General features: G+C 41.0%; 1 protein-coding gene and 1 long non-coding RNA gene across 3 annotated transcripts; one reads left to right on the forward strand and one right to left on the reverse strand.

Moving 5' to 3' along the window:
* The first annotated feature begins 20,504 nt into the window (after positions 1 to 20,504).
* LOC104105207 (uncharacterized) lies at positions 20,505 to 23,157 on the forward strand. 2 transcript variants are annotated; one of them, XM_070188145.1, is made up of 3 exons: positions 20,505 to 20,784; positions 20,894 to 21,326; positions 22,992 to 23,157. In XM_070188145.1, exons 1-3 carry the CDS (start codon positions 20,746 to 20,748, stop codon positions 23,033 to 23,035), a joined length of 516 nt encoding a protein of 171 aa, XP_070044246.1. In that variant the 5' UTR covers positions 20,505 to 20,745; the 3' UTR covers positions 23,036 to 23,157. The 2 variants fall into 2 exon arrangements, with proteins under 2 accessions (XP_070044246.1, XP_070044247.1); XM_070188146.1 differs by having other exon boundaries at positions 20,514 to 20,792; positions 22,992 to 23,150.
* Positions 23,158 to 23,468: 311 nt separating this feature from the next.
* Positions 23,469 to 25,552, reverse strand: LOC138900797 (uncharacterized). Its single transcript, XR_011412071.1, has 2 exons — positions 24,407 to 25,552; positions 23,469 to 23,831 (listed from the first exon to the last, which is right to left on the reverse strand). It is a non-coding gene; the product is annotated as an uncharacterized lncRNA (long non-coding RNA).
* Between the last annotated feature and the right edge of the window lie 2,401 nt (positions 25,553 to 27,953).

The raw sequence follows: 27,953 nt of genomic DNA on the forward strand, positions 1-27,953 counted from the left end.
CAATAGACATATTTATGGGAACGGTTCTGGAGAAATACTTTTTTATGGGAACGGTTATTCATTCCCTTCTCATTTCCCCCCTGAAATTTGCTAAACCCGCCAAATCAACCCCCTTTTTTTAATATATTTTTTATTAATTTTAATAATATAAATATAAAGTTAAAACCTTTTTCCCCTTTTCCCAGCAAACCCACCCACCAATTCATTCAATACATCCAATGAACCCATCTCTTTCTTTTTGCCTCTCAAAGATTCATTCCCACAAAATCCTCTCTTTCACTCCTAAAATCCAAATCTAAAAACCTAAGATCTTGCTAGTTCTAATATTTTTCAACTCCTTATAGATTCATCTCAAGGATAGTTGCTAACCTTCCCAAAATTCCAAAATCAATTTTATGCTCGAATCGGAGAAGTAGTCCTAACGAATGTGTAAGTTTTGTTATCTGATTTGGGTTTTTTTCTTTAATCGTTCCTTTTTCTTTAATTTTAGGTCATTTTGTAACCAATAGTGAATTATTTAATTATAGATTATTAGTGTGGATCGTCTTCTGCTGGAGATTTAAGTTATATTGGTAGTGTTGATAGTCGTTCATCTTTAGATTGGAGAGAGAAAGGTGTTGTTACTACAATCAAAAAGCAAGGCAGTTGTGGTATGCTCAGTTTATTACCTTATCATTTAGTTGTATCTTTATGGTGATTTCATTTATGTGGAGGATATATAACTTGTGCATCGTAGAGCAAACATTACAAATTTTTGTAAAGTTTGGATTTTGATGATATTTATCTCAAATGACAATGGAAACTTGTGATGTTTTTTACCTTTTTCTCTTGTCTAGGAAACTTGTAATTTCTCTTACAATGTTCAGTTGTCCCTGGTCTTTCTTCCTATTTCAGCAAAGATTCATTAACTTCCGTTTCTTCTTGCACTAACACAAAACTGGATCATTTTATTATTCTTTACAATTAAACTTAATTAGTCGTGAAAACACAGAACTGATCACTGTAAAAAGGCATTCAACATAGCAGCCAACAAGATAACTTTTCCACTTAGCTTTAACGTGTAGAAATGGAAGTTTACTTCAAGAATCCTAAGTTTTATCCTATAAGATTATTAAAGAAGTCTAAGAGCTCCTATAATTCATGACATTCAATTTGAACAAGAGTAATGTGACAACCTTACATTTGATAAACTTAATTTACTAGCCAGATTGTTTCTTTTACTACTAAGCTGCCTGACTATCTTCATGTCACGACCCAAAACTAACCCATGTCGTGATGGCACCTATCGTGGAACTAGGCAAGCCGACTCAACCGATATTCTCATTTTAAATATAATTTTAAGGTTATTTAACATAAAAACCTTCGTAAAGGAGTTCCAATCAAAATAAAAGTGCGGAAGGAAAAGCCCGACATCGGGGTGTCACTAGTCATGAGCATCTACTACAATCTGTCTAACAATATCAAGGTTAACTCAGCCTGGAAAATAGCTAAATACAACTAGAGGAAGATAAGAGGGAGAAGAGCAGGGGCTGCGATCGCCAAACAGCTACCTTACTATCTCCAAGAAAATCTGCAACCAAAACACTCAATAACCGCTACCGTGACCAACTACACCTGAATCTGCACACAAGGTGCAGGGAGTAATGTGAGTACGCCAACTCAGTAAGTAACAACAATAAATAAAGACTGAGAAGTAGTGACGAGCAATAAAGCATATAACATTCATATCGGGAAATCTCAGTAAAATACCACATGTTTTTAAAAATCAGGATTTGAATCAAAACATCTCGTTTAACCCAGTTCCAGTAAAAATCACTTAAAGATATTTTTCAACAGTTTTCAGACAGAGAAAAAATGCAAAGGTGAGCAAAAATGATAAAATCATAAACAGCCCCTCGGGCAAAACATCAGTCATAAACAGCCCATCGGGCAAACCTCACAGTCACTCATGCCACTCGGGCATACCTCATAATCACTCTTGCCACTCGGGCATACCTCACAATCCCTCATGCCTCCCAGTCACTCAGAACTCGGCACTCAGCACTCGGCACTCAGTAGGTACCTACGCTCACTGGGGGTGTGTACAGACTCTGGAGGGGCTCCTTTAGCCCAAGCGCTATAATCTGCACGGAAAACTCACGTGCTGTACGGACAACTCATGTGCCATAATAATAAAGTATGTTACAGGCGGGCAGACCTGATCCACACTCATCCTCACAATTCAGGCCCTCGGCAGCATTGGCGCAAGGCCCTGAGGCCCTGAGGGTCCAAACAGCATTGGCGCAAGGCCCAAACATGGCATTCAACCCAATTTACAGAAATGCTCTCTAAAACATGTAAGTATCACATGGTTTCAACAAAGTATGCAACTTTACAGTTGCTACGGGATGGACCAAGTCACAAATTCCCAATAGTGCACGCCCACACGCCCGTCACCTAGCATGTGCATCACTAAAAATAGTAGAATGATATAAAATTCGGGGTTTCATACCCTCAGGACTAGATTTACAATCGTTACTTACCTCAAACCGCAAAATTCATATTCGGCAATGTCCTTTCCTCGTGAATTGGTCTCCAAAGGCCTCGAATCTGGTCATAAAGAATTCGTTTCAGTCAATAAAATTTATTGGAATTAATTCCACAAGATAATAATGATTTTCCATAAAAATCCGAAAATTAGCTCAAAAATCGCCAGTGGGGCCCACATCTCGGAACTCGACAAAAGTTACGAAATTCGGAAGCCCATTCAACCACGAGTTTAACCATACCAATTTTAACAAAATCCGACCCCAACTCGACCCTCAAATCTTCAATTTAAACCAAGAGGGTTTTCAAATTTTCCCAACTCAATTTACCAATTAAATGATAAAAACAACCATGAAAATCACCCAAAATCGCCTCAATTCCGAACTCCAAATCGCCAAAAACTGAAAATGGGACAAAGTCCCATTTTCAAAACTTAAACTCACTGCCCAGAGTTTTCTTCTTCGCAAATGCGGTCAGTGCCCCGCATTCGCGAAGCACAAAATAACTCCCGTCATAATTCCTCCTTCGCAAAGAACAAAATGCCTCTGTCTCAATGCCTTCTCCGCGAACGCGTTCAACCCATTGCGAACGCGATGCTTCGTTTCTCCCTCACTACACGAACGCGACACCCCCTACGCGAACGCGTAGACCAATTGCCTGGGGGTCTTTGGCTGCTTCCTCTCTTCTTCGTGAACGCGTAACACCTCTCGCGTTCACGATGCACACCCAGTCCGCCCTTCATGAACGCATACTTCTCTTCGCGAATGCGAGGCTTCACTCGCGAACGCAACGAAGGAAACCAGATGGTGCATTACAAAATTTCCCGCAGAGTTCCAAGTCCAAAATCCAACCCGTTAACCATCCGAAACTCACCCGAGCCCCTCGGGACCTCAACCAAATATACCAACAAGTCCTAAAACATCATACGGACTTAGTCGAACCCTCAAATCACATCAAACAATGCTAAAACCATGAATTACACCCCAATTCAAGCCTAATGAACTTTGAAATTTCTAATTTCTACAAACGACTTCGGAACCTATCAAATCACGTCCGATTGACCTCAAATTTTGCACACAAGTCATAAATGACATAATAGAGGTATTCCAATTTTCAGAATCGGATTCCGACCCCGATATCAAAAAATCAACCCCCGGTCAAACTTCTCAAAAATTAAACTTTCGGCATTTCAAGCTTAATTCCTCTACGGACCTCCAAATAATATTTCGGACACGCTCCTAAGCCCAAAATCACCATACTGAGCTATTGGAATTACCAGAATTTGAATCCGAGATCGTTTACACATAGGTCCATATCCGGTCCACTTTTCTAACTTAATTCTTCAATTATGAGACTAAGTGTCTCATTTCACTCCGAGTTCCTTCCGGAACCGAACCAACTAACCCGATATAACATAATATAGCTGAATAACACAAAAAGAAGTAGAAATGGGGAAAACAGGGCTATAACTCTCAAAATGACCGACCGGGTCGTTACATCCTCCCCCTCTTAAATATCCGTTTGTTCTCGAACGGGTCTAGAAATATACCTGGAGTCTCGAATAGGCGTGGATATCTGCTCAGCGTCTCCCGCTTGGTCTCCCAGGTGGCCTCCTCTACAGGCTGACCTCTCCATTGCACCTTCACTGAAGCTATATCCTTTGACCTCAACCTTCGAACTTGCCGATCCAAAATAGCCACCGGTTCCACATGATAAGTCATATCACCCTCCAACTGCAGCGTGCTAAAATCCAAAACATGGGACGGATCTCCAATATACTTCCGGAGCATGGAAACATGAAACACTGGACGCACACTAGACAAGCTGGATGGTAAGGCAACCTTATAAGCCACCTCTCTTATCCTCTGAAGCACCTTAAAAGGCCCAATGAACCAGGGGCTCAACTTGCCCCTCTTCCCAAACCTCATAACACCCTTCATGGGTGATACCTTCAGCAAAACCTTCTCCCCAACAATAAAAGACACATCACGGACCTTCCTATCCACGTAGCTCTTCTGCCTAGACTGCGCCGTGCGAAGCCATTCCTGAATCAATTTCACCTTATCTAATGCATTCTAGACCAAGTCTGTACCTAAGAGCCTAGCCTCACCCGACTCAAACCATCCAACCGGAGATCTACACCTCCTCCCATATAAAGCCTCATACGGAGCCATCTGAATACTCGACTGATAACTGTTGTTATATGCAAACTCCGCGAGTGGCAGAAACTAGTCCCATGAACCCCCAAAGTCAATGACACAAGCACGCAATATGTCCTCCAATATCTGAATAGTGCGCTCGGACTGCCCGTCTGTCTGAGGGTGAAAAGCTGTGCTCAACTCAACCAGAGTACCCATCCCTCGCTGCACGGCCCTCCAAAACAGTGATGTGACCTGAGTACCCCTATCTGAAATGATGGAAACTGGGACACCATGCAGGCGAACGATCTCTCAGATGTAAATCCCAGCCAACCGCTCTAAAGATTAAGTAGTACCAACTAGAATGAAGTACACAAACTTGGTCAGCCGATCCACAATAACCCAAATAGCGTCGAACTTCCTCGAAGTCCGTGGGAGCCTAACTAAAAAGTCCATGTTGATCTTCTCCCACTTCCACTCTAGGATCTCTAACCTCTAAAGCAAGCCACCCGATCTCTGATGCTCATACTTAACCTGCTGACAGTTGAGAAACCGAGCCACAAACCCAACTATATCCTTCTTCATCTGCCTCCACCAATAGTGCTGCCTAAAATCCTGGTACATCTTCGCGGCACCCGGATGGATGGAATACCGCGAGCTATGGGCCTCTTCAAGAATCAACTCTCGAAGCCCATCTACATTAGGCACACATATCCGGCCCTGCATTCTCAGCATGCCATCATCCCCAATAGTCACATCCCTAGCATCACCTCTCTGAACCCTATCCTAAAGAATGAGCAAGTGGGGGTGGGTCATCATACTGACGCTCCCTGATACGGTCATAAAGAGAAGAGCTGGAGACCAGACAAGCCAATACCCAACTAGGCTCTGAAATATCCAGTCTGACAATCTGGCCTGCTAAGGTCTGAACATCTAATGCCAAAGGTCTCTCTGCTGCTAGAAGATATGCTAAACTCCCCAAACTCTCTGCCCGGCGACTTACAGCATCGGCCACCACATTGGCCTTACCCGGATAGTACAAAATAGTGATATCATAGTCCTTAAGAAGCTCCAATCATCTCCGCTGACGCAAATTAAGATCCTTTTGCTTTAACAGATACTGCAGACTCTAGTGATCTGTATAGATCTCACAATGAACCCCATACAAATAATGACGCCAAATCTTCAAGGCATGAACAATGGCTACTAACCCAAGATCATGGACAGGATAGTTCTTCTCATGGGTCTTCAACTGGCGCGAGGCATAGGCAATCACCCTACCCTCCTGCATCAAAACACAACCAATGCCTATCCTCGAGGAATCATAATACACGGTGTAAGAACCTGAAACTGATGGTAGAACTAACAATGGAGCTGTGGTTAAAGCAGTCTTGAGCTTCTGAAAGCTCTCCTCACACTCATCTGACCGCCTGAATGGAGCACCCTTTTGGGTCAATTTGGTCAAGGGCGATGCAATAGATGCAAATCCCTCCACAAAGCAACGGTAGTAACCCGCTAAACCAAGAAAGCTCCTAATCTCCGTGGCTGAGGACGGTCTAGGCCAACTCTACACCGCCTCTATCTTCTTCGGATCCACCTGAATACGCTCGCTGGACACCACATGTCCCAAGAATGCTACTGAACTGAGCCAAAACGCACACTTGGAGAACTTTGCATAAAGCTTCTCCCCCCTTAATCACTGTAATACAATCCTCAAATGCTAAGCGTGCTCCTCCTAGCTACAAGAGTACACCACAATGTCATCAATGAATATAACAATGAATGAGTCCAAATAGGGCTGGAATACACTGTTCATCAAATGCATGAACGCTACTGGGGCATTGCTCAGCCCAAAAGACATCACCAAGAACTCATAATGGCAATATCGGGTCCTGAAAGTTGTCTTAAGAATATCTGAATCCCGAATCTTCAGCTGATGATAACCGGACCTCAAATCAATCTTAGATAACACCCTCGCTCCCTGAAGCTGGTCTAAAAATCATCAATACGAGGCAAAGGATACTTGTTCTTGACTGTGACCTTGTTCAACTACCTGTAATCAATACAGATTCTCATGGAACCATCCTTCTTTTTCACAAATAGAACCGGTGCACCCCAAGGTGACACACTATACCGAATAAACCCCTTATCAAGGAGTTCCTGAAGTTGTTCTTTCAATTCCTTCAACTCCACCGGTGCCATACGATACGGTGGAATAGAAATGGGTTGAGTGCCCGGCACCAAATCAATACCAAAGTCAATATCCCTGTCAGGCGGCATGCCCGATAGGTCTGCAGGAAACACATTTGGAAACTCACGTACCACCGGAACAGAATCAATGACATGAGTCTCTGCACTAACATCCCTCACAAAAGCCAAATAAGATAGGCAACCCTTCTCAACCATGCACTGAGCCTTCAAATATGAAATCACCCTACTTGGTAGATAATCTATAGAACCGTTCCACTCAACCCTCGAAATTCACGGCATTGTCAATGTCACCGTCTTAGCGTGACAATCTACAAAAACATGACATGGATATAACCAATCCATACCCAATATCACATCAAAGTCAACCATACTGAGCAACAATAGATCCACTCGGGTCTCCAAACCCCCAATAGTCACCACACATGACCGATAGACGCGGTCTACAATAATAGTATCGCCCACAGGAGTAGATATATGTACAGATAAAACTAAGGACTCACGGGGCATATCCAAAAAATGGGCAAAATACAAGGAAACATATGAATACGTGGAACTAGGGTCAAATAATACTGAGGCATCTCGGTGACAAACTGAGATAATACCTGTAATAACAGCATCTGAAGCAATAGTGTCTGGTCTGGAAGGGAGAGCATAGAAACAGGCCTAACCACCCCCTGATCTGCCTCCCCCTCTAGGGCGACCCCTAGCTAACTGACCTCCACCCCGAGCTGACTGGGCGGGTGGTGAGGTAACTGGTGTTGTAGTCGGAGGCTGACTACTATGCTGAGATAGACCTCCATGACGATGAGGACACTGCCTCCACATATGCCCAAGCTCCCCACACAAAACAACTCTCTGGTGCTAGCGGTGGAATTGAAGGGAACCCCTAGCACCGGGATGACTGGTAGAAGAACCTGGCATGGAAGAGCCCTGAACGGGTGGAGCACGGGACGAACTCTAAACTGGAAGGGCACTAAGTGATGAGCGGCCCTGATGAGAACAGTGAGAACCATGGCCAGATGATGCACCCCGATGAAATGGCCGAGTTGACTGAGCCTGCCTGAAATGACGACCTCTACCGCGTTGGAACTGACCCCCAAAAGGAGCACCACTGAATCCACCCAGACCACGAGGCCTTTTGGCTTCCCTTTCAACCCTCTCCTGACTGTGAACCATCTCAATCTACTGAGCAATGTCGACAACCTCATCAAAGGTAGTACCCAAAACTCGCTCCCTGGTCATGAGCAACTGTAGATGATAAGTGAGGCCATCAATAAACCTCATGATCCTCTCTCTGTCCGTGGGAACCAACCAGATAGCATGAAGGGCCAACTAGAAAATCACATCTCATACTGTGTCACAGACATATCACCATGGCGAAGCCGCTCAAACTGTCTACGCAGCTCCTCTCTGCAGGATCGAGGCACGAACTTCTCCAAAAAGACCACGGAGGACTGCTGCCAAGTAAGGGGTGCTGTGCCAAGAGTCCTACGCCTCTCATAAGTCTCCCACCATATGAGTGCAGCCCCAGAAGACTGAAAGGTAGTGAATGAGACCCCACAAGTCTCCAAAATACCAGCAGTACGGAGTATCCTCTGACACCTGTCAAAAAGGTCCTGAGCATCCTCTCTCTCTGTGCCACTGAAAGGTGGTGGCTGAAGTCTCTCAAACCTCTCCAACCTATGCTGATCATCCTCACGCATAGCAAGAGCCATATAATCCTGAGCAACAGCAACCGGCTGGGCTGGTGCTTCCGGTGTTTGAAGTCCCTGAATAACCTGCTCGGGTGTGCGAGCGATGGGAGTCTGAGTGCCTGCCCTGGACTGAGAAGTGGTTGCGGCCGTCGAAATAGAGACCGCCTGAGCAAGGCCAGTACACGCTGTCAGAATCTAAGCTAGGGCCTCCTGAAGGCCTGGAATCACAATAGGCACAGGTGGTGCCTGAGCTGGTGCATCAACAACTGGAACTTGGTCCTAATCTGGGACAACCAGTGGATCTGCAAGTACTGCCCCAGTTGTTGTACGGGATACACCTCTGCCCCTACTATGGCCTCTACCGCGGCCTCGGCCTCTCGTGGCCCTGGCTGGTGGTACTGGTGGCTGGCCCTCCTGACCGGTAGTATGAGTCCTCACCATCTGTGAGTTAATGAAACAACAGATGTTTAGTTACTAGAATTAACAGATTCACACGACAAGAATTCAAGAATGTGGAGTTTCCTAAAGGTTCTGCATCCTCTTGAAGATAAGTACAGACATCTCCGTACTGATCCGCAAGACTCTACTAAACCCGCTTATGCCTCGTGAGACCTATGTAACCTAGGCTCTGATACCAATCTGTCACGATCCAAAACTAACCCCAGTCGTGATGGCGCCTATCGTGGAACTAGCCAAAGATAAATGTAGCTTGTTGGTTTGATAGTATATATGCACCTGCTGTTGTCTTTTTCCCTTCTGTCTCTGCATAACTGCTGTTGTTTTTTTTCCGTTTTTCGCTTTGTTGCTGCTGCATATAAACTATGTTTGCTTCTGCTGTTATTTTTAATGACTAGCCAAAGATAAATGCGGCTTGCTGGTTTGATAGTATGTATAAACTTGTGTTGTCTTTTTCCCTTCTTTCTCTTCTTAACTGCAACTGTTTTATTTTCATTTTTCACTTTGTTGCTACTGCATATACACTATGTTCGTTGCTGCTGCTATTTTTCAAGGCTAACCAAAGATAAATGCAGCTTGTTGGTTTGATAATATGTATACACGGATGTTGTCTTTTTCCCTTCTTTCTTTGCTTAATTGCTGCTATTTTATTTTTTTCATTTTTCTCTTTTTTTGCTATTGCATATAAACAATGTTCGCTTCTGCTGCTATTTTTAATTACTAGCCAAAGATAAATTGTGATGACCCGATAGGTCATCTTATATTTTGGAACTTAATTCTGCATTTTAAAGCCTTAGATACCTCATTTTATCCTTTTTCGATTTGCGTGCGGAGTCCGAGTATTTTTTCGGAAAGCCTTTATGTTAAAAACTGAGAAAAAATAAAAATTTTGTCTCAAAAATCCATTTGAGTTGACTTCGGTCAACGTTTTGAGCAAACAGAGCCGAATTCGTGTTTTGACGGTCCCGGTGGGTCCGTTTCGTGATTTGGGACTTGGGCGTATGCCAGGAATCGGATTTGGAAGTCTCTAGCCCGAGTTATCATACTTTTTTAAAATTTTAAAGTTTGAAAGCTTAATGACTTTGAAAGTTTGACCAATATTTGAATTTATTGATATTGGGTCCGTATTTTTGTTCCGGAACCCGATATAGGTCCAATACTATATTTATGACTTGTCTGTCAAATTTGGTGAGAAACAGAGTTGGTTTGGCATGATTCGGACGTCCGGTTGTGAAATTAGAAGTTCATGAGAATTCTTGAAAGCTTCCTTTGATTTGATGCTAAATTCGTAGTTCTAGGTATTATTTTGGAGATTTGATCGCCCAAGCGAGCGAGTTCATATGATATTTTTAGACTTGTGTACATATTTTGTTTAGAGTCCCGAGGGCTCGGGTGAGTTTCAGATAGGCTACGGAGTGGTTTAGACTTAGAACTCAGCTGGTGTTCTGCAATTTCTGGTACTGGTCTATAATCTCGCAACTGCGAGATCAGTGTTCGCAATTGCGAACATCCCAAATCTTTCCAGGCTCGCATTTGCGAAGAGTACATGGGTCAGCATAAGTTCGTATTTGCGATCAAGAGGTTGCAAATGTGGGGAGGTCAGAGTTCACATTTGCAAACAATACTTCGTATTTGTGAAGTGGGGTTGGGGCAGGCATGGTCGCATTTGTGATCAATTTGGTCGCAAATGCGGAAGATCAATGTTCGCAATTGCGAACAAGTCATCGCATTTGCGATGAAAGTAGAGATGGGAAGGACTTTGCATTTGCGATGGTTTCTTCGCATTTGCGGGGTTCGCATTAGTAAACCCCAGGTCACAAATGCGACATCTGCAACTGATCAAAATGGGACTTACTCGGGATTTTGGTTCATTCTCTAAGATTTTCGTAACAAGAAACCATAGGGGCGATTTTTCAAAGAACTTTTCCTCCTCAAATCATTGGTAAGTGATTCTAATCCATTTTCTTTCAATCTTTCACTAAATTTCCTAAGATTTCAACCTAAACTCTAGTGTTTTCATGGTGAAAATTGGGGGTTTGGGTAGAATTAGGGATTTTTATAAAATGGGAATTTAGACCTCAAATTGAGGTCGGATTCCAAAACAAATTACATAACCGGGCTCGGGGGTGAATGGGTAAGCGGGGTTTGGTCCGAATTTCGGGATTGGACCAAGCGGGCTCGGGGGTTGACTTTTGTTGACTTTTTCAATAATGACCTAAATTGAATCCTTTTCAATTGTGGGTAGTTCCTAAGGCTTAATTTGAATCGTTTGGTTGGTAATTTACTAGATTCTATTGGTTCGGAGGCTTGTTTGAGAGGCAAAGTTGTGATTGAGCTTTGAGTGGACTTTTGGAGCGATGTAAGTGTCGTGGTCAACCTTGCCTTGAGGGATTAGGACTTGTTTGTCTATTTGCTACATGTTTAGATGTTGGGTACAATGTATATGCGACGTAACCAGTTCTTATGCATTGTTGTCGGATTAAAGCATACAGGTGGGACTTGTTCCTTGTAGTTTATTGCTTACTTTGACCTTTTTATCCATGCTTAGACTAGTTACTTACTAAATTGATCATTCTTATCGTGTTTACGGCTTTTGTGATAATTGAGTATTGATTCCAAAGTTGAGATATGTACTGTGGAACCACTGTTGATATAAGGCTTGTTCTTGTTGATCCTATCTTCCTGCTATTACTTGTTCATTGTTATGTGGTAAGGGAGAGTGTTAATGCACGAAGGGTGATGACGTGCCATATTGTGAGTGTTAATATACTTAGGGTGATGTCGTGCCATATTGTGAGTGTTAATGCACGAAGGGTGATGCCGTGCCATATTGTGAGTGTTAATGCACGAAATGTGATGTCGTGCCATATTGTTAGTGTTAATGCACGAAGGGTGATGCCGTGCCATGTTATGAGAGTTAATGCACAAAGGGTGATGCCGTGCCGTATATATTGATTTATATTGTGAGGTTGAGAGTAAAAGCACTAAGGGTGATTCCGTACAAAATTTCTTCATTGTGTTTAGTTATTTTCAATGGTTAAAAGCATGTTGATTGTTCTGGCTATCATTTCTGTTGTATCTCTTATATCTTGTGCCCCTTTAGCATGTGCCCCTCCCAATAGTACATGTTTAGCTGTTATCGTTATTTTTCTTGTACATATACTTTTATCTACACAGTTTTATTATATGGGTGTCTTGCCATAGCCTCGTCACTACTTCATCGAGGTTAGGCTCGACACTTACGAGTACATAGGGTCGGTTGTACTCATACTATACTCTGCACTTCTTGTGCAGATTTTGGTACCGACCTTAGCTGATCGTGAGACTCGGTAATCCGGACTTGCTTATCGGAGACTCAAAGTAGATCCGTTGGCGTCCGCAGGCCTTGGAGTCCCTTCCTAGTTTCCCTATGTTACTTTTATTTTCATTCAGAACAGTTGTATTTCTTTGAGACTATGTTTGTAGAAAATCTTAGAAGCTCGTGACTTGTGACACCAGATCCGAATTGTATCAGATATTACGGGCTTTATGTTATTCCACATTTTAGTTTTAACTTCTATTTACTTTAATTCATTCTTTTATTGAAATTGACTAAAATTGGTTTAAAGAATCCTCTAACAGTGGCTTGCCTAGCAAGTGAAATGTTAGGCGCCATCACAGTCTCGAAGGTGGGAATTCTGGGTCGTGACAAGTTGGTATTAAAGCACTAGGTTGCTTAGGTCTCACAATTCACGACCAGGCTTAGTAGAGTCTAGAGGATCGGCACGGAGACGTCTGTACATATCTTCTAGAGGATATGAAGTTTAGGAACAAATTTCACTTCAATTTTTCTTTGTCGTGCGACTTTGTTCTCTCATTGCTAATTGAACTCTTCTACTGTTATTCTCTCGCAGATGGCAAGAAGACGTACTGCATCTTCAGCTGAGCAGCAGCCAGAGCCCCTAGTGGCAACTTATACGAGGGGTAGAGGTCGAGGCCGAGGCCATGCCAGAGGCTGAGGCAGGGGCAGAGCTCAACCCAGAGCTCGAGCAGCAGCACCAGCAGTGGAGCCTCAGGTAGAGTTTAATGAGGAGGTTTGAGACTAAACTGTTCTTGTCGGACCAGCTCAGATCCCGGAGGGGTTCATCGCCACCCCAGTGCTTCAGGATGCTTTGGTTCGTTTGGTGGGCCTTATAGAGAGTGTGGCCCAAACTGGCACATTTCCCATGGCACCAGTTGTCTCTCAGGCTGGGGGAGGAGAACAAACTCCTACTACTCCCACTCCAGAGTAGATGGTTCCCAGTATCAGGTTCCAGCAGTCCCGCCAGTTGGAGTAGTTCAGCCGGTTGTTGCAGCACACGCCGGTGATGGACCAGCTGTGTCTTCTGAGGGCTTATTGAGGTTGGACAAGTTCACCAAGCTCTTTCTAGTTCACTTCAGTAGTGCACCTTCTGAGGACCCAGAGGATTATATTGACTGCTGCCATGAGGTTCTGCGAAACATGGGGAAGGATTGAGACCAATGGGGTTGATTTTGTTGTGTTTCAGATGACGGGTTCCGCCAAGAGATGGTGGAAGGATTTTGTATTGACCAGACCAGTGGGGTCGCCTGCTCTTACTTGGGACCAGTTCTCTCAGATATTTCATGAGAAGTTCTTTCTTGTCAGACTGAGAGAGGATTTTTGCAGGTAGTTCGAGTGTCTCCAACAGGGCGGTATGTCTGTCACTCAGTATGAGACCCGTTTTGTAGATCTGGCCCGTCATGCTATTTTTCTGCTTCCTACTAAGAGAGAGAGGGTGAGGAGGTTTAATAAGGGACTTACTCAGCCTATCAAGTTGCATATGGCTAATAAGACCGGGAGTGAGATTTGTTTCCAGACAGCTTCCAACGTTGCCAGGCAAGTCGAGATGATTCTTACACGGGGGCTCAGGGAGGTTAGGGGTCTGACAAGAGGCCTCGTCATTCCGGTGGGTTTAGCGGTGCCTCATTTGGAGGCAAGGGTACATTTGGTAGAGGCCATCCTACCGGGCCGTTTCATTCAGCACTCCGGGCATCCCATGGTGCTTCAGGTGGTCGTGGCCCTCATATGCCTTATTCTGACCTATAGTGCACCGCCAGCTCTTATTAGTGCACCTCCGCTATAGAGTTTTCAGGGTGGTTACTCAAGTCAACAGGGTTAGTTTCACGGTAAGTAGTCACAGCAGCCGAGGTCCTATTATACTTGTGGTGATCTGAGGCACATTGCTAGATTTTGCCCTCATGCTTCGAGCAGTTCACAGCATCAGAATTCTCGTGACATGGTCCCAACACCAGGTGCTTCTCCGCCTACTCAACCAGCTAGAGGTAGGGGTCAGGAAGCTAGAGGTGGTGGTCAGGCCATTGGAAGTGGAGGTCAGGCCGCTAGTAGTGGAGGTGAGCCAGCTAGGGGTCCTCCTAGAGATGTAGTCCTTAATGGCGGGGCCCAACCCCGATGCTATGCTTTTCCAACCAGGCCTGAGGCTGAGTCATCTGACGCTGTTATCACAGGTACTGTTTCAGTTTGCAGTAGACATGCTTCAGTTCTGTTTGATTCGGTTTTACTTACTCCTATGTGTCATCCTATTTTGCTTCATATTTGGTTGTGCCTCGTGATTCTTTGAGTGCTTCTGTGTATTTGTACATACATGTGGGGGATGCTATTGTTGTAGATCATGTTTATCGTTCATCTGTGGTCACCATTGGGAGTCTTGAGACTAGTGTATATCTTGGGTATGGATTGGTTGTCACCTTATCATGCTATATTGGATTGTCACGCCAAGACAATGACCTTAGCCTTGCCGTGGTTGCCTCGATTAGAGTGTAGGAGGACTCCTGGCCATTTTACCAACAGGGTTATCTCTTATGTGAAGGCTCGACATATGGTCGAGAAGGGGTGTCTAGCTTATTTGTCTTATGTCCGTGATTCTAGTACAGAGGTTCCTTCCATGGATTCAGTGCCAGTTGTTCGTGAGTTTCCAGAGGTATTTCCTGCAGACCTACTGAGGATGCCACCCGACATGGATATTGATTTTTGTATTGATTTGTCTCTGGGCACTCAGCCCATTTCCATTCTGCCATACCGTATGGCCCCGCCAGAGTTGAAAGAATTGAAGGAACAGTTGTAACATTTGATTGATAAGGGCTTCATTAGACCTAGTGTCCCGCCTTGGGGTGTACCTGTGTTATTTGTGAAGACGAAGGATGGATCGATGAGGATGTGCATAGATTATCGGTAGTTGAACAATGTCACCATCAAGAAAAAGTATCCATTGCCGAGGATTGATGACTTATTTGATCAGCTTCATGGTGCCAAGGTGTTTTCGAAGATTGATTTGAGATCTGGCTACCATCAGTTGAGGATTAGGGCATCCGATATACCTAAGACAGCTTTTCGGACTCGTTACGGGCATTATGAGTTTCTGCTGATGTTCTTTGGGTTGACAAATGCCCCAGCAGCATTCATGGGTTTGATGAACCGAGTGTTCAAGCCTTATCTGGACTCCTTTGTGATTGTGTTTATTGATGATATCTTGATCTACTCCAGCAGTCAAGAGGAGCATGAGCAGCATCTTAGGATTGTGCTTCAGACTCTGAGAGACAGCCAATTATATGCCAATTTTTGAAAGTGAGAGTTTTGGTTGGATTCGGTCGCTTTCTTGGGGCACATTGTATCAGTAGAGGGCATTCAGGTAGACCCTAAAAAGATTGAGGCAGTTCAAAACTGGCCTAGACCTACTTCAGCCGTGGAGATCCGGAGTTTCTTGGGATTGGCGGGTTATTACCGTCGGTTTGTGGAGGGCTTCTCATCTATAGCAGCCCCGTTGGTTAGGTTGACCCAGAAGGGTGCTCCATTCAGATGGTCAAACGAGTGTGAGGCGAGTTTTCAGAAGCTCAAGACTGCTTTGACTACAATGCTAGTGTTGCCCACAGGTTTAGGATCTTATGCGGTATATTATGATGCATCCCATGTTGGGCTCGGTGCAGTATTGATGCAGGATGGCAGGGTGATTGCATATGCGTCACGGCAGTTGAAGATTCATGAGAAGAATTACCCTGTCCATGACATAGAGTTGGCAACAATTGTTCATGTGCTGAAGATTTGGAGGAACTATCTTTACGGCGTGTCGTGTGAGGTATTCACGGATCATTGGAGCTTGCAGTATTTGTTCAAATAAAAGGAGCTCAATTTGAGACAGAGGAGGTGGTTGGAGCTATTGAAAGACTATGATATCACCATCTTGTATCATCCCGGGAAGGCCAATATGGTGGCCGATGCCTTGAGTGGAAAGTCAGTGAGTATGGGCAGCCTTGTGTACATTCCAGTCGGTGAAAGACCGCTGGCATCAGATGTTCAAGCTTTGGCCACTTAGTTTGTAAAGTTGGATGTTTCTGAGCCCAGTCATGTCCTAGCTTGTACAGTCTCTCGGTCTTCCTTGTTTGAGCACATTAGGGAGCGACAGTATGACAAGCCTCATTTATTTGCCCTTAAGGACACAGTATGGCACAGTGGTGCCAAGAAGGTTACTATTGGAGATGATCGAGTTTTGAGGATGCAGGGTCGTGTTTGTGTGCCTAATGTGGATGGATTTCATGAGTTGATTCTTGAGGAGGCCAATAGTTCCTGGTATTCTATTCATCCGGGCGTCGCCAAGATGTATCAGGACTTGCGGTAGCATTATTGGTGGAGGAGGATGAAGAAGGATATAGTAGCATATGTAGCTCGGTGTCTAAATTGTTAGCAAGTAAAGTGTGAGCATCAGAGACCTAATGGTTTGCTTCAGAAGTTAGAGATTTCTGAGTGGAAGTGAGAGCGTATCACTATGGATTTCGCTGTTGGACTCCCACAGACTCAGAGGAAGCCCGATGCAGTTTGGGTCATTATGGACAGGCTGACCAAGTCAGCGCACTTTATTCTTATGGCAGTTACCTATTCTTCAGAGCGGTTGGTAGAGATTTACATCCACGAGATCGTCCGTCTTCACGGTGTGCCCGTGTCTATCATTTCTGATCGAGGTACACATGTCACCTCACACTTTTGGAGGGCAGTACAGCGTGAGTTGGGCACGCAAGTGGAGCTGAGCACAACATTTCATCCTCAGACGGATGGACAGTCCGAGCGCACTATTCAGATATTGGAGGATATGCTCAGCGCTTGTGTTATAGACTTTGAATGTTCTTGGGATCAGTTCTTGCCACTCGCAGAGTTTGCCTACAATAGCAGCTACCGGGTAAGCATTCAGATGGCTCCCAATGAGTCATTATACGGTAGGCGGTGCCGATCGCCAGTTGGATGATTCGAGCCGGGGGAGGCTTGATTGTTGGGTACAGATTTAGTACAGGATGCCTTGGATAAGGTCAAGATTATTCAGGATTAACTTCGCACAGCTCAGTCCAGGCAGAAGAGTTATGCCGACCGTAGAGTTCGTGATGTTTCATTCATGGTCGGAGAGAGAGTGTTGCTCTGGGTGTCACCTATGAAGGGTGTGATGAGGTTCGGAAAGAAGGCCAAGTTGAGCCCTAGGTATATCGGGCCTTTTGAGATTCTTGAAAGAGTAGGAGAGGTGGCCTACAGGCTTATGTTGCCACCGGGTTTATCAGCAGTTCATTCGGTGTTCCATGTGTCCATACTCCGAAAGTATCACGACGATCCGTCCCATATGTTAGATTTCAGCTCTGTCCAGTTGGATAAGGATTTGACTTACGAGGATGAGCCGCTGGCTATTCTAGCCTGGCAGGTTCGTTAGTTGAGGTCGAAGAGTTATCCTTCAGTCTGAGTGCAGTAGAGAGGTCAACCCGTCGAAGCAGCTACTTGGGCGTCCGAGTTAGACATGCGGAGTAGATATCCCCACCGTTTCACCAGCCCAAGTACTTTTCTATATCCGTTCGAGGACGAACGATTATTTTAGAGGTGGAGAATATGATGACCCGATAGTTCATCTTATGTTTTAGAACTTAATTCTTCGCTTTGAAGTCTTCAATACCTCATTTTAGACTTTCTCGATTTGCGGGCTCAGTCCGAGTATTTTTTCGGAAAGCTTTTATGTTAAAAACTGTGAAAATATGAAATTATTTCCTTAAAAAACTATTTGAGTTGACTTCGGTCAACGATTTGAGCAAATAGACCCAGATTCGTGTTTTTGACAGTCCCGATAGGTCCGTTTCGTTATTTGGGACTTGGGCATATGCCTGGAATCGAATTCGGAAGTCCCTTGCCCAAGTTGTCAGACTTTATTGAAATTTGAAAGTTTGAAAGATTAATAACTTTGAATGTTTGACCAATGTTTGACTTTATTGATATCGGGTCCGTATTTTAGTTTCGGAATCCGGTATAGGTCCAATACTATATTTATGACTTGTTTGTCAAATTTGGTGAGAAATGGAGTTGGTTTGACGTGATTCGGACTTTCGGTTGTGAAATTAGAAGTTCATGAGATTTCTTGAACATTTCCTTTGATTTGATGCTAAATTCATAGTCATAGGTGTTATTTTGGAGATTTTATCGCGCGAGCAAGTTCGTATGATGTTTTTATACTTGTGTACATATTTGGTTTAGAGTCCCGAGGGCTCGGGCGAGTTTCAGATAGGCTAAAGAGTGGTTTAGACTTAGAACTCAGCTAGTGTTCTGCAATTTCTGGTACTGGTCTCTGATCTCGCAATTGCGAGATCAGTGTTCCCAATTGCGAACATCCCAAATTCTGACAGGCTCGCATTTGCGAAGAGTACCTGGGTCAGCATAAGTTCGCATTTGCGATCAAGAGGTCGCAATTGCGGGGAGGCCAGAGTTCGCATTTGAAACATTGTTGATGTAAGGCTTGTTCTTGTTGATCCTATCTCCCTGCTATTACTTGTTCATTGTTATGTGGTAAGGGAGAGTGTTAATGCACGAAGGGTGATGCCGTGCCATATTGTGAGTGTTAATATACTTAGGGTGATGTCGTGCCATATTGTGAGTGTTAATACACGAAGGGTGATGCCGTGCCATATTGTGAGTGTTAATGCATGAAATGTGATGTCGTGCCATATTGTTAGTGTTAATGCACGAAGGGTGATGCCGTGCCATGTTATGAGAGTTAATGCACAAAGGGTGATGCCATGCCGTATCTATTGATTTATATTGTGAGGTTGAGAGTAAAAGTACGAAGGGTGATGCCGTACAAAATTTCTTCATTGTGTTTAGTTGTCTTCAATGGTTAAAAGCATGTTGACTGTTCTGGCTATCATTTCCGTTGTATCTCTTATATCTTGTGCCCCTTTAGCATGTCCCCTCCTAATAGTACATGTTTAGCTATTATCTTTATTTTTTTTGTACATATATTGTTATCTGCACAAGTTTATTATGCGGGTGTCTTGTCATAGCTTCGTCACTACTTCGTCGAGGTTAGGCTCGACACTTACGAGTACATAGGGTCGGTTGTACTCATACTACACTCTGCACTTCTTGTGCAGATTTTGGCACCGGCCTTAGCTGATCGTGAGACTCGGCAGTCCGGACTTGCTTATCGGAGACTCAAGGTAGATCCGTTGGCGTCCGCAGACCTTGGAGTCCCTTCCTAGTTTCCCTATTTTACTTTTCTTTTCATTGAAAACAGTTGTATTTCTTTCAGACTATGTTTGTAGAAAATATTAGATGCTCGTGAGTTGTGACTCCAGATCCGAATTGTATCAGATATTATGGGCTTTATGTTATTCCGCATTTTAGTTTTAACTTCTATTTAGTTTAATTGATTATGTTATTGAAATTGACTAAAATTAGTTTAAAGAATCCTCTAACAATGGCTTGCCTATCAAGTGAAGTGTTAGGCGCCATCACGGTCCCGAAGGTGGAAATTTCGGGTCATGACATAAATGCACCTTGTTGGTTTGATAGTATGTATACACTTGTGTTGTCTCTTCCCCTTCTTTCTCTGCTTAATTGCTGTTATTTTTTTGTTTTTCTCTTTGTTGCTACTGCATATACACTCTGTTCGCTGCTACTATTTTTAAAGACTAGCCAGCTCGTTACAATATATTATCAGTTTTTACACTCTCAACACATTTCTAGAACTCATCATATTCTACAGTTCTTTTTCCATTAAGATGTTTTTCACTTGATATTTGTTTTGATTTGGAGAATTCCTCCAAGTCCAATATACTTATGTATTAGAATTTGCTATTGAGGGAAAAATATTAATTTGTTCAAGTTTGCATAAATAGTTTCAAAATTATAAACAGAATAGTGGTATGATTGTTTGAAAATGGATTTCAGTACACCTTATTGTTTCATACTCGTAGACAGAACATTATTGTCCTTACATATATACTAGTTAGTTTTCAAGTTTGTCAAGGAGTAATATTTATACATGGTGCTTCTTTCACCTAGTGCCTCTTTCAATATTTTTCCATTTAGCTTCTATTGTGTTTAGTTTATAATTCTCAAGTCCTACTTGTATGTTGTTGTTTGATATTTTTTTCTTCTTGCAGAGAATGTCCAAAATTAATATTGAGAATTAGAAATAGTTGAAAAATCTTCACACTGCTCGAAAAAGAAGTTTTGCTTTAGTGCGCTATAAGTTGGTGTGTAACTAGCAAATCATGGCAAACAAATTCTCAATTTTGGCTCTTGTTTAGTTCATGGTAGATCTTGGGGAATACTAACTCACTTTCATGTAACTAGGAAAACGATAAGGAAACTTCGGATCCTTTATCGGCAAAGGAAGTCATTGTAGCTACAAGAAAAAGGAAAGATGGGCGACCATACAAGTGCTCGGATGAAGATACAACTAGTAAAATTGTGCGAATTATATTTAACCGATGTTATATAGAAATCAATTATTTGTTTTTATTAGTTTACTTTTTATTTACTTATTCTATTTTTTTGAATTTGCTTTGAAGGCTGAAATGGAGGAAATTGAAGCACAACCAAACGAAAATGGCAATGAGTCCGTAGAGGCATTTTCATCTGTCATTGGACCTGAACATCCGGGACGTCTGAGATTGTATGGTCGAGGGGTTACAAGAACTTCTTTGAGAGGAAAAGTAAGATGTTTTGAACCCTCTTCAAATACTCCAAATTATCTACAAAAAGTGGAGGAGAAGATACAAAGAATAGAGGAAATAATTGAGGAACTAAAGGCAACTATCCGTCAAGAAGATATTGCAGATGTCCTTACACGACTTAAGCGTTCAGTAATTGATATTGATGCTAACATTATTCTACCGACATTGGGTGATAATTCACTGGGAGAAGCTTCTTCTGCACAACAAACTTTGCAACCAATCCGCCATCCATCTACTGGTAACAACAAAGAAGGCCAACTCATTCCAGGTATTAATATTGATAGATTCATTTACATATGCAAGAGTAGTCACATCTGTATTTTTCAATTGAAAAGCGATTCCTTTAATAACATGAGCCGTGAATATAAAGAAAGTAAAAAAACTACAGTTTCTTTTATGTTGGGACGGATGGACCAGTGTGCATGTCAAATTAGTTCTTATTGCGTGTCTTAAACTCCTATGTTGTTTTGGTTGAAATAGTACTTATTTATATATTGACAAGCAAGATTAGAGGGAAATGGTACTACTTAAATTAACAAACTGTGAATAAAGAGTGGTGTTGTCCCTTGGTTTCGGCATCTCATCGGCCCTTAAAAATGGTAGTACTTAATAATTACCTATCAGATAATAGGAGAAGCAAAGTGAAGTAGTTGCTATTGCTGACCAATGAAATTATATTATCTCACAGTTCACACAAAAATCTTGTAAAGTAGTTGTACTTATAAGTCAAGAAGTACATTCAAGAATTGTGTAGAAATCTCAAAAGTCACATTGAAGAAATGTCTTAAAAATATCTGCTAGTTTTCTTTATATATGTTACAAGCAAAGCATTCATGGTCACATTAGAGACACTTCAATTCCCACAAGAGAAATTAACACCTATATTACTTTTGAATTATTGAAGAGTTGAATTTTACTTCTTCTAACATTCTGATTGAAATTGACCATTACCAATTTTCTGTTATATGTTCTAGTGTAAAGTTTTTGGTATTCATTTAGTTTCATTTGAGGCAACTGCGTGAATTTAGTTGGTTGTGTGATAGAGTAGGATCAAAAGATCATATCAAATGTAGTCTGAAGTTGGAATATTAAGGATTGGAATTTTTGGTTTAATTTTATTTTCTAGCTATGCATAAATATCAATTATCTGCTGCTTTTACCTGAATATATCAGCATTTGAAGCATTAATAGTTGTAGTAATATTGGCTTCTGATGCAGATGGTATTCTCAGAAGAATGGAAGGATTCTGTTTCTAATTTATGCTTTTAACTTTCATTGTATGCGACTATATCTCAGAAGATCTAACAGATTCGGTTTCTAATTTATGCCATGTAACCTGTTATATCTTCTTGTGTGTCATGCTTGAATTCTTTAGATCATGTCATTAGTACGTAGTTATGGAGTTCCCTTTTTGTTAGGTTGATGTGTGTAGTTTCCTTAATATCGTCCTTATAGTTACTAATGCATCTATGCGCAGTATATACACGTAAGAGTATACAAATCGTCTTGTTGTTTAGGTGATGTTGTTTTGTGATGTAATAATATTCGAGGATGTTAAAGCGGATTGCCTTGCTTAAAAAATAACAGACCGGAGAGTTGTTTGATTTGGTTTGTCTATTGCGGATTCTGGTTTGTTGTATGTTGCTTAAAGTACAACTACTCATCTTGTGATTTGTGGATGGATCTTAGGATCTGTATGGAAATTGTATCATGTTTTGAGCAGGTTGAAAATTTTAGAATAGTCGTATTTACAAATGATGTTTTGAGAAGGTTGAAAATTGTGGGATAGTCGTATTTACAAAGGAAACTCTGCCGAAAAATTTAGAATTTAGAGAGTTTGAAAATTTTCGAGTTATCAAATTGGTCATTCAATTACTTTGTGATTCAATTATCTTAAAAAATTTGTTTAATTATTTCTGATTGTCTTTTGTAGGTGCTGCGATTGCGGATGAAAGTAGTGATGAATACCTTACTTGAGTATTGTTGATCGTTGTTAGACTTTCTATTATCATGTTTAAGGATATTTTAGTTAAGAACTTTTTATATGCGAACTCATATATTTTGACTTTTGAATTGTTGATCAAACAAAGTATACATATTTTATTTTTGTATATGGATAATGTTAGTTGGATATTTTAATTTTTATTTCGTGATTTATATAAGTTATGGTATAAAACATTTTATTGAATAGGAAAATATTCCTCATTTTGCTTCCATAAATATACGAAATTACAGTTGTGAATTATTGCAATAGAGAATATAACTATTCTAATAGATCTAGCAAATAATAACAACAACCAATAAAAACCGTTGCAAAATATTACAATATCCGTTGTAATAGGTTACTGATAATTGTTCCAATATATCACAAAAATCGTTGCAATATATCATGAAAACCGTTGCAAGAGTCTTCAAAAATTGCTAGTATTATTATACAACAACGGTTTAAAACCGTCCCAACAGAAAAGAAATTGTTCCCATAGATAGAACAATGGTAGCAGTTCCATAACCATTACAATATCTCTATATGGAGACGGTTTTTAAACCGTTCCAATAGACCTATTGTAACGCTGGATCTTGGAACACGTCAAAATCCATCCCAATAGCCCTACAGGGACGGTTAATGTGTCTATTGCAACAGTTTTGGAAGGGTTTCCATAGTTATAATTTATGGTAGTGGATATACGACCCCGAAATGAAGTGGGGCTCACCAAGTCAGCTGGGAAGAGGGTGCACCTCTATCACTGATCAAAGCCGTCTGCTGTGGAACCACCTGCATCCATTAAAGATACAGCGCCCCCGGCCAAAGGGGCATTAGTACATGTCGAATAGTACTAGTATGAAAACTAAATACCCCCTTCAGGGATTAGAAGTGTCACATAAATGTGACGAATTATGGAGGCAATAAAAGAGCTTAAATAGCCGTTAAAAACCATAACAAATTAATTTAAAACTTTCAATAACATTTATAAATTTCATGTTGGGAATCCTCTATAAGATCTATACCACCATGCCACAATCTCTACACAAAGCGGCCCTGCATCCTCGCCCCAATGTCGTGAGGTCACTGTCATGACCCAAACCGATGGGTCGCGACGTGCCCGAGTCCTACCTGTCGAACACCTTTAAGCATGCATTTAAGATATAAACATGAATAACATATGCTAGGGAAACCTGTCCAAAAGACATATGTACATATACATGCGGAAATACAGTGGGGCGAGCCGGCAAGGCTACTTACTATCCAACTATACATAACTGACTACAGACCTCAAATAGAAATACAACTGTGCAAAGACGGGACTGAGCCACGTCATACTCATATATATATATACAAGCATATCGTACCAAAATCAAAAGCAGCTACGGATCAAGTGGAGCACGCCAACTTTCGCTGATCAAGGATCCTAAGAAGGGGGACCGTCAACTTGACTACCTGCACCTGCTGGCATGAAACGCAGGCCCCGGGAAATAGGGCGTCAGTACGAATAATGTACTGAGTATGTAAGGCATGAAAATCAATATATAAAGTACATAGATCAAACATGGAATAACGAATTCCGCATGTAAATCCAAGTAACTTTTCAAATCCTGAAACATATATAATGTCATGCACGTGCGTATGAATATCGTGTCATGCATAGGTATATGTGCACATAACATCATTAGGCCTCTGAGGGCATCCCATCATATCATCTCGGCCACTGTGGGCAAAATTATCAACGTATGCCAGCTGATCAGGTGGTGGTGCGTATATAACGCCGTAATCTTTTCCCATGTCTAATATATATATGTATACATATAAATACACGTATATAACACCATCTGGTCATGGGTCAATGTGCATGTATAAATGAATGAAATGCATATGAAATACGTTAATAAAATCTCTCAGTACGTCATAAGATCATTATGCCTCTGATTAATATCATGAAATAAACCTTACCAACTTACGTATTTTTGAGACCCATGAACAGATGATAAAAAAATATGACACATGGAGAATCAAGAATATAGGCATTTCTAGTATTTCTATTAATAGAGTCATTTATGAAAGTTGTGCATTTACTCGTTTCGTTCGTGTCGTATAGATCATGCCGAAAAAAAAGAAGGGATAGCCTTAACATACCTGGAGTAGGGAAAAATCCGTATGATATTCTTGCTCGAATTATCGTTGAAGTAGTAATGTCACGTTATAATTAAGGAGGATGACCTCTCTGTACAGTTAGTGTCACCAAAACTTTTGCAGAAAATTAAGTAGAAGAGTACTACCTTTTACAGTGTGGCTTACAAAAAGATAAAATGCAATGATTTGATTATCTAGGTTTGGATAATCATGTGGTGTGGATTCTTATTGTAGTGTTCTTTTGTAGGATTTTGTAAGGATTCACATTGCTTAATGTTTTTGTGGGAATTGTAGGAAATTGGAACGAATTTTGTAAGAAATCACATACTAATTTTGCAAGAGCTTCACGTCAGATTTTGTTTTGAAAATGTTAGAAGGGGAAATGTGGTTTTTTTATTCACAATTCTAGAATAAGGTGTCTTGATATCATTATACTATATTGCCACCTAATCTAATGTGACCATGAGTCATTTATTTGTTAGTGGCTTGCTGCCACGTGGGGTGGGTGGAGTTTTTTTAATGTTTATCCACTTATTAGGTAATTAGGTAAGGTCTCGTTACCCTGTAATTAACCAATTACCCACATAATTAGAAATTATCTCAAACTACTTAAAATACTACTCATTTTTAATATACTTTATACATCATACTATCGTGTTCATATGGTACCTTGTATGGTACTAGTCCATAAATATCAGGTATTATAGCTCGGACCGTATTTTATCCCAAATCGACAACCTTCAACGAAACTCATTTTCTTTAATTCGTGTATCCTATATCCTTCATGGCACTTACTTATCACTTGTTAAAAATAGCATAAATACGTTAACCTCAAGATAATCTTATCCTCGAGTCTATGTCGATTTACTGAAGACGAAACTTTAACGTACGAAAATGCGAGATGTAACAGTCACCTAGTCTCTAAGACTAGGTAAGCCTAACACATGCAGATTTCATAACAGAATTGAATTATATAATTATTTATTATAAACCACTAAATGTCATATATAGCCGCAAGCGGCCAATAGTTATACATTTCCCAAAACCGGTAGTACGAAATCATAAGCACTACTAAAACACACTAGAATTTTTAAACACAATATTGTTTTGAATTACAATTTAACAGTAGCATAATGAAGTAAGATGGTGACTCCGAGGCTTGCGAACATCAAGCAGGTATATCTTGAATTCTCCTGCCGCGCAGACGCAACTCTCAACAACACAATTAGAATACTTGGATATGCATAAAAATGTGCAAAATCATAGCATGAGTACACCACAACAGTATCCAGTAAGTATCAAGCCTAACCTCGATAGAGTAGTGACGAGGCCAGGTCAGGATATCTACTAGACATAGAAAACTTTTCAAGGTGTACATAAGCTAATAATGGAAAGAACATCAATGTAAGACCAACGGTGGAAAAACTATTAATTTACAACCAACAATGAAGTAATAGAATAATAAATGGCCGCAAGTGCCAAACGAGTAATGAAGAAACAACATAATTAGAACACCAATGAGATGTAAGAGAACTCAAATGAGGATAAAAATAATGGATGACAACTCAAATAATTAAATTGCCCCCAATGTATGGACTTACAACAAGAATTACCTCGAGGCACCACACCTCATAAACCACAAGTCATGAACCACAATTTCTAAATCTTACATGTATGGCACCTCGTGCCCACAAAAACAATCATCTTCGCACGACAAAGCCTACATTCTACCATGTACTTTGCAACTGTGATAAATATTAATTTAGATAAACGAAAGATATATTTAGACACCATAAAATTTAATAAAAATCTTGAATAAGGTAAGGTGTCAAATGAAATAATGAGTTTATTTTAGAAATCAAGGAAAGTAAAATAATATACCATTTGTATGAAACAAAGTATAAGATGGGTTTAGTTTAGAAATCAATAAAATTGAGTAAAAGTATCATTTTTAAACAAAGCAAAACATAAGATAAATAAATGAATTAAATACAAAATTTGTTAAAGAAAAACATGATAACAATTTTAAGTAAGGTAAACATCTAACAGGGTGATGAATATAATTTAAGAATTCAATTATAGTGAAAGTGTGATAACCATTTAGAATAAAAATCATCGAGTGAGATAACAAGTTCTATCTTAAGAGGAACATAGAATAAGCCATATTAATAATTATTTTATTTAAACCATTATGTTACCAACAACTCAACAGAATATGATATAGTAACTCCATGCGATTAAATTTATATTGACAATCAATTCACCAAGTTATAACGGAGGCACAAATTGGCATGTTAAAGCAACACAACAAATCACGCAGAATGCATGACTCACACAAGAAACAACAATTGTTCCAATACCAAGATAACAACGAATAACAGAATTCAATCAAAAATTCTGATGAATGATTGAAGAAAGAATAATGACCGTTCAAATCAACATGTTCTTCCAACATGAAATATTCAATGAAAATCACAACTGAGGTACTGTCTCCTATTCACATTTCACAATTTCAATCACAATCTTTCCTTATATCACCACATGAGCCTTATATTTATATTTGAAAATTATTTTTTTCCGAACTAGATACACGTATTTTAGCACACCTTATCTCACCGTATGGCTTCAGGTAGTTCCCATACTAGGAACAAGCGTATCAAGCCCACCTTATCTCAGCGCATTCGTATTAACCCCTAACCTTATACCACCGCATGCGTATCAATATCACAACATAATTACAACTGGCACCACAAGTTCCACTATGCCACA

The sequence above is a fragment of the Nicotiana tomentosiformis genome, chromosome 11 (genome assembly GCF_000390325.3).
Source record: "Nicotiana tomentosiformis chromosome 11, ASM39032v3, whole genome shotgun sequence".
NCBI lineage: Eukaryota > Viridiplantae > Streptophyta > Magnoliopsida > Solanales > Solanaceae > Nicotiana > Nicotiana tomentosiformis.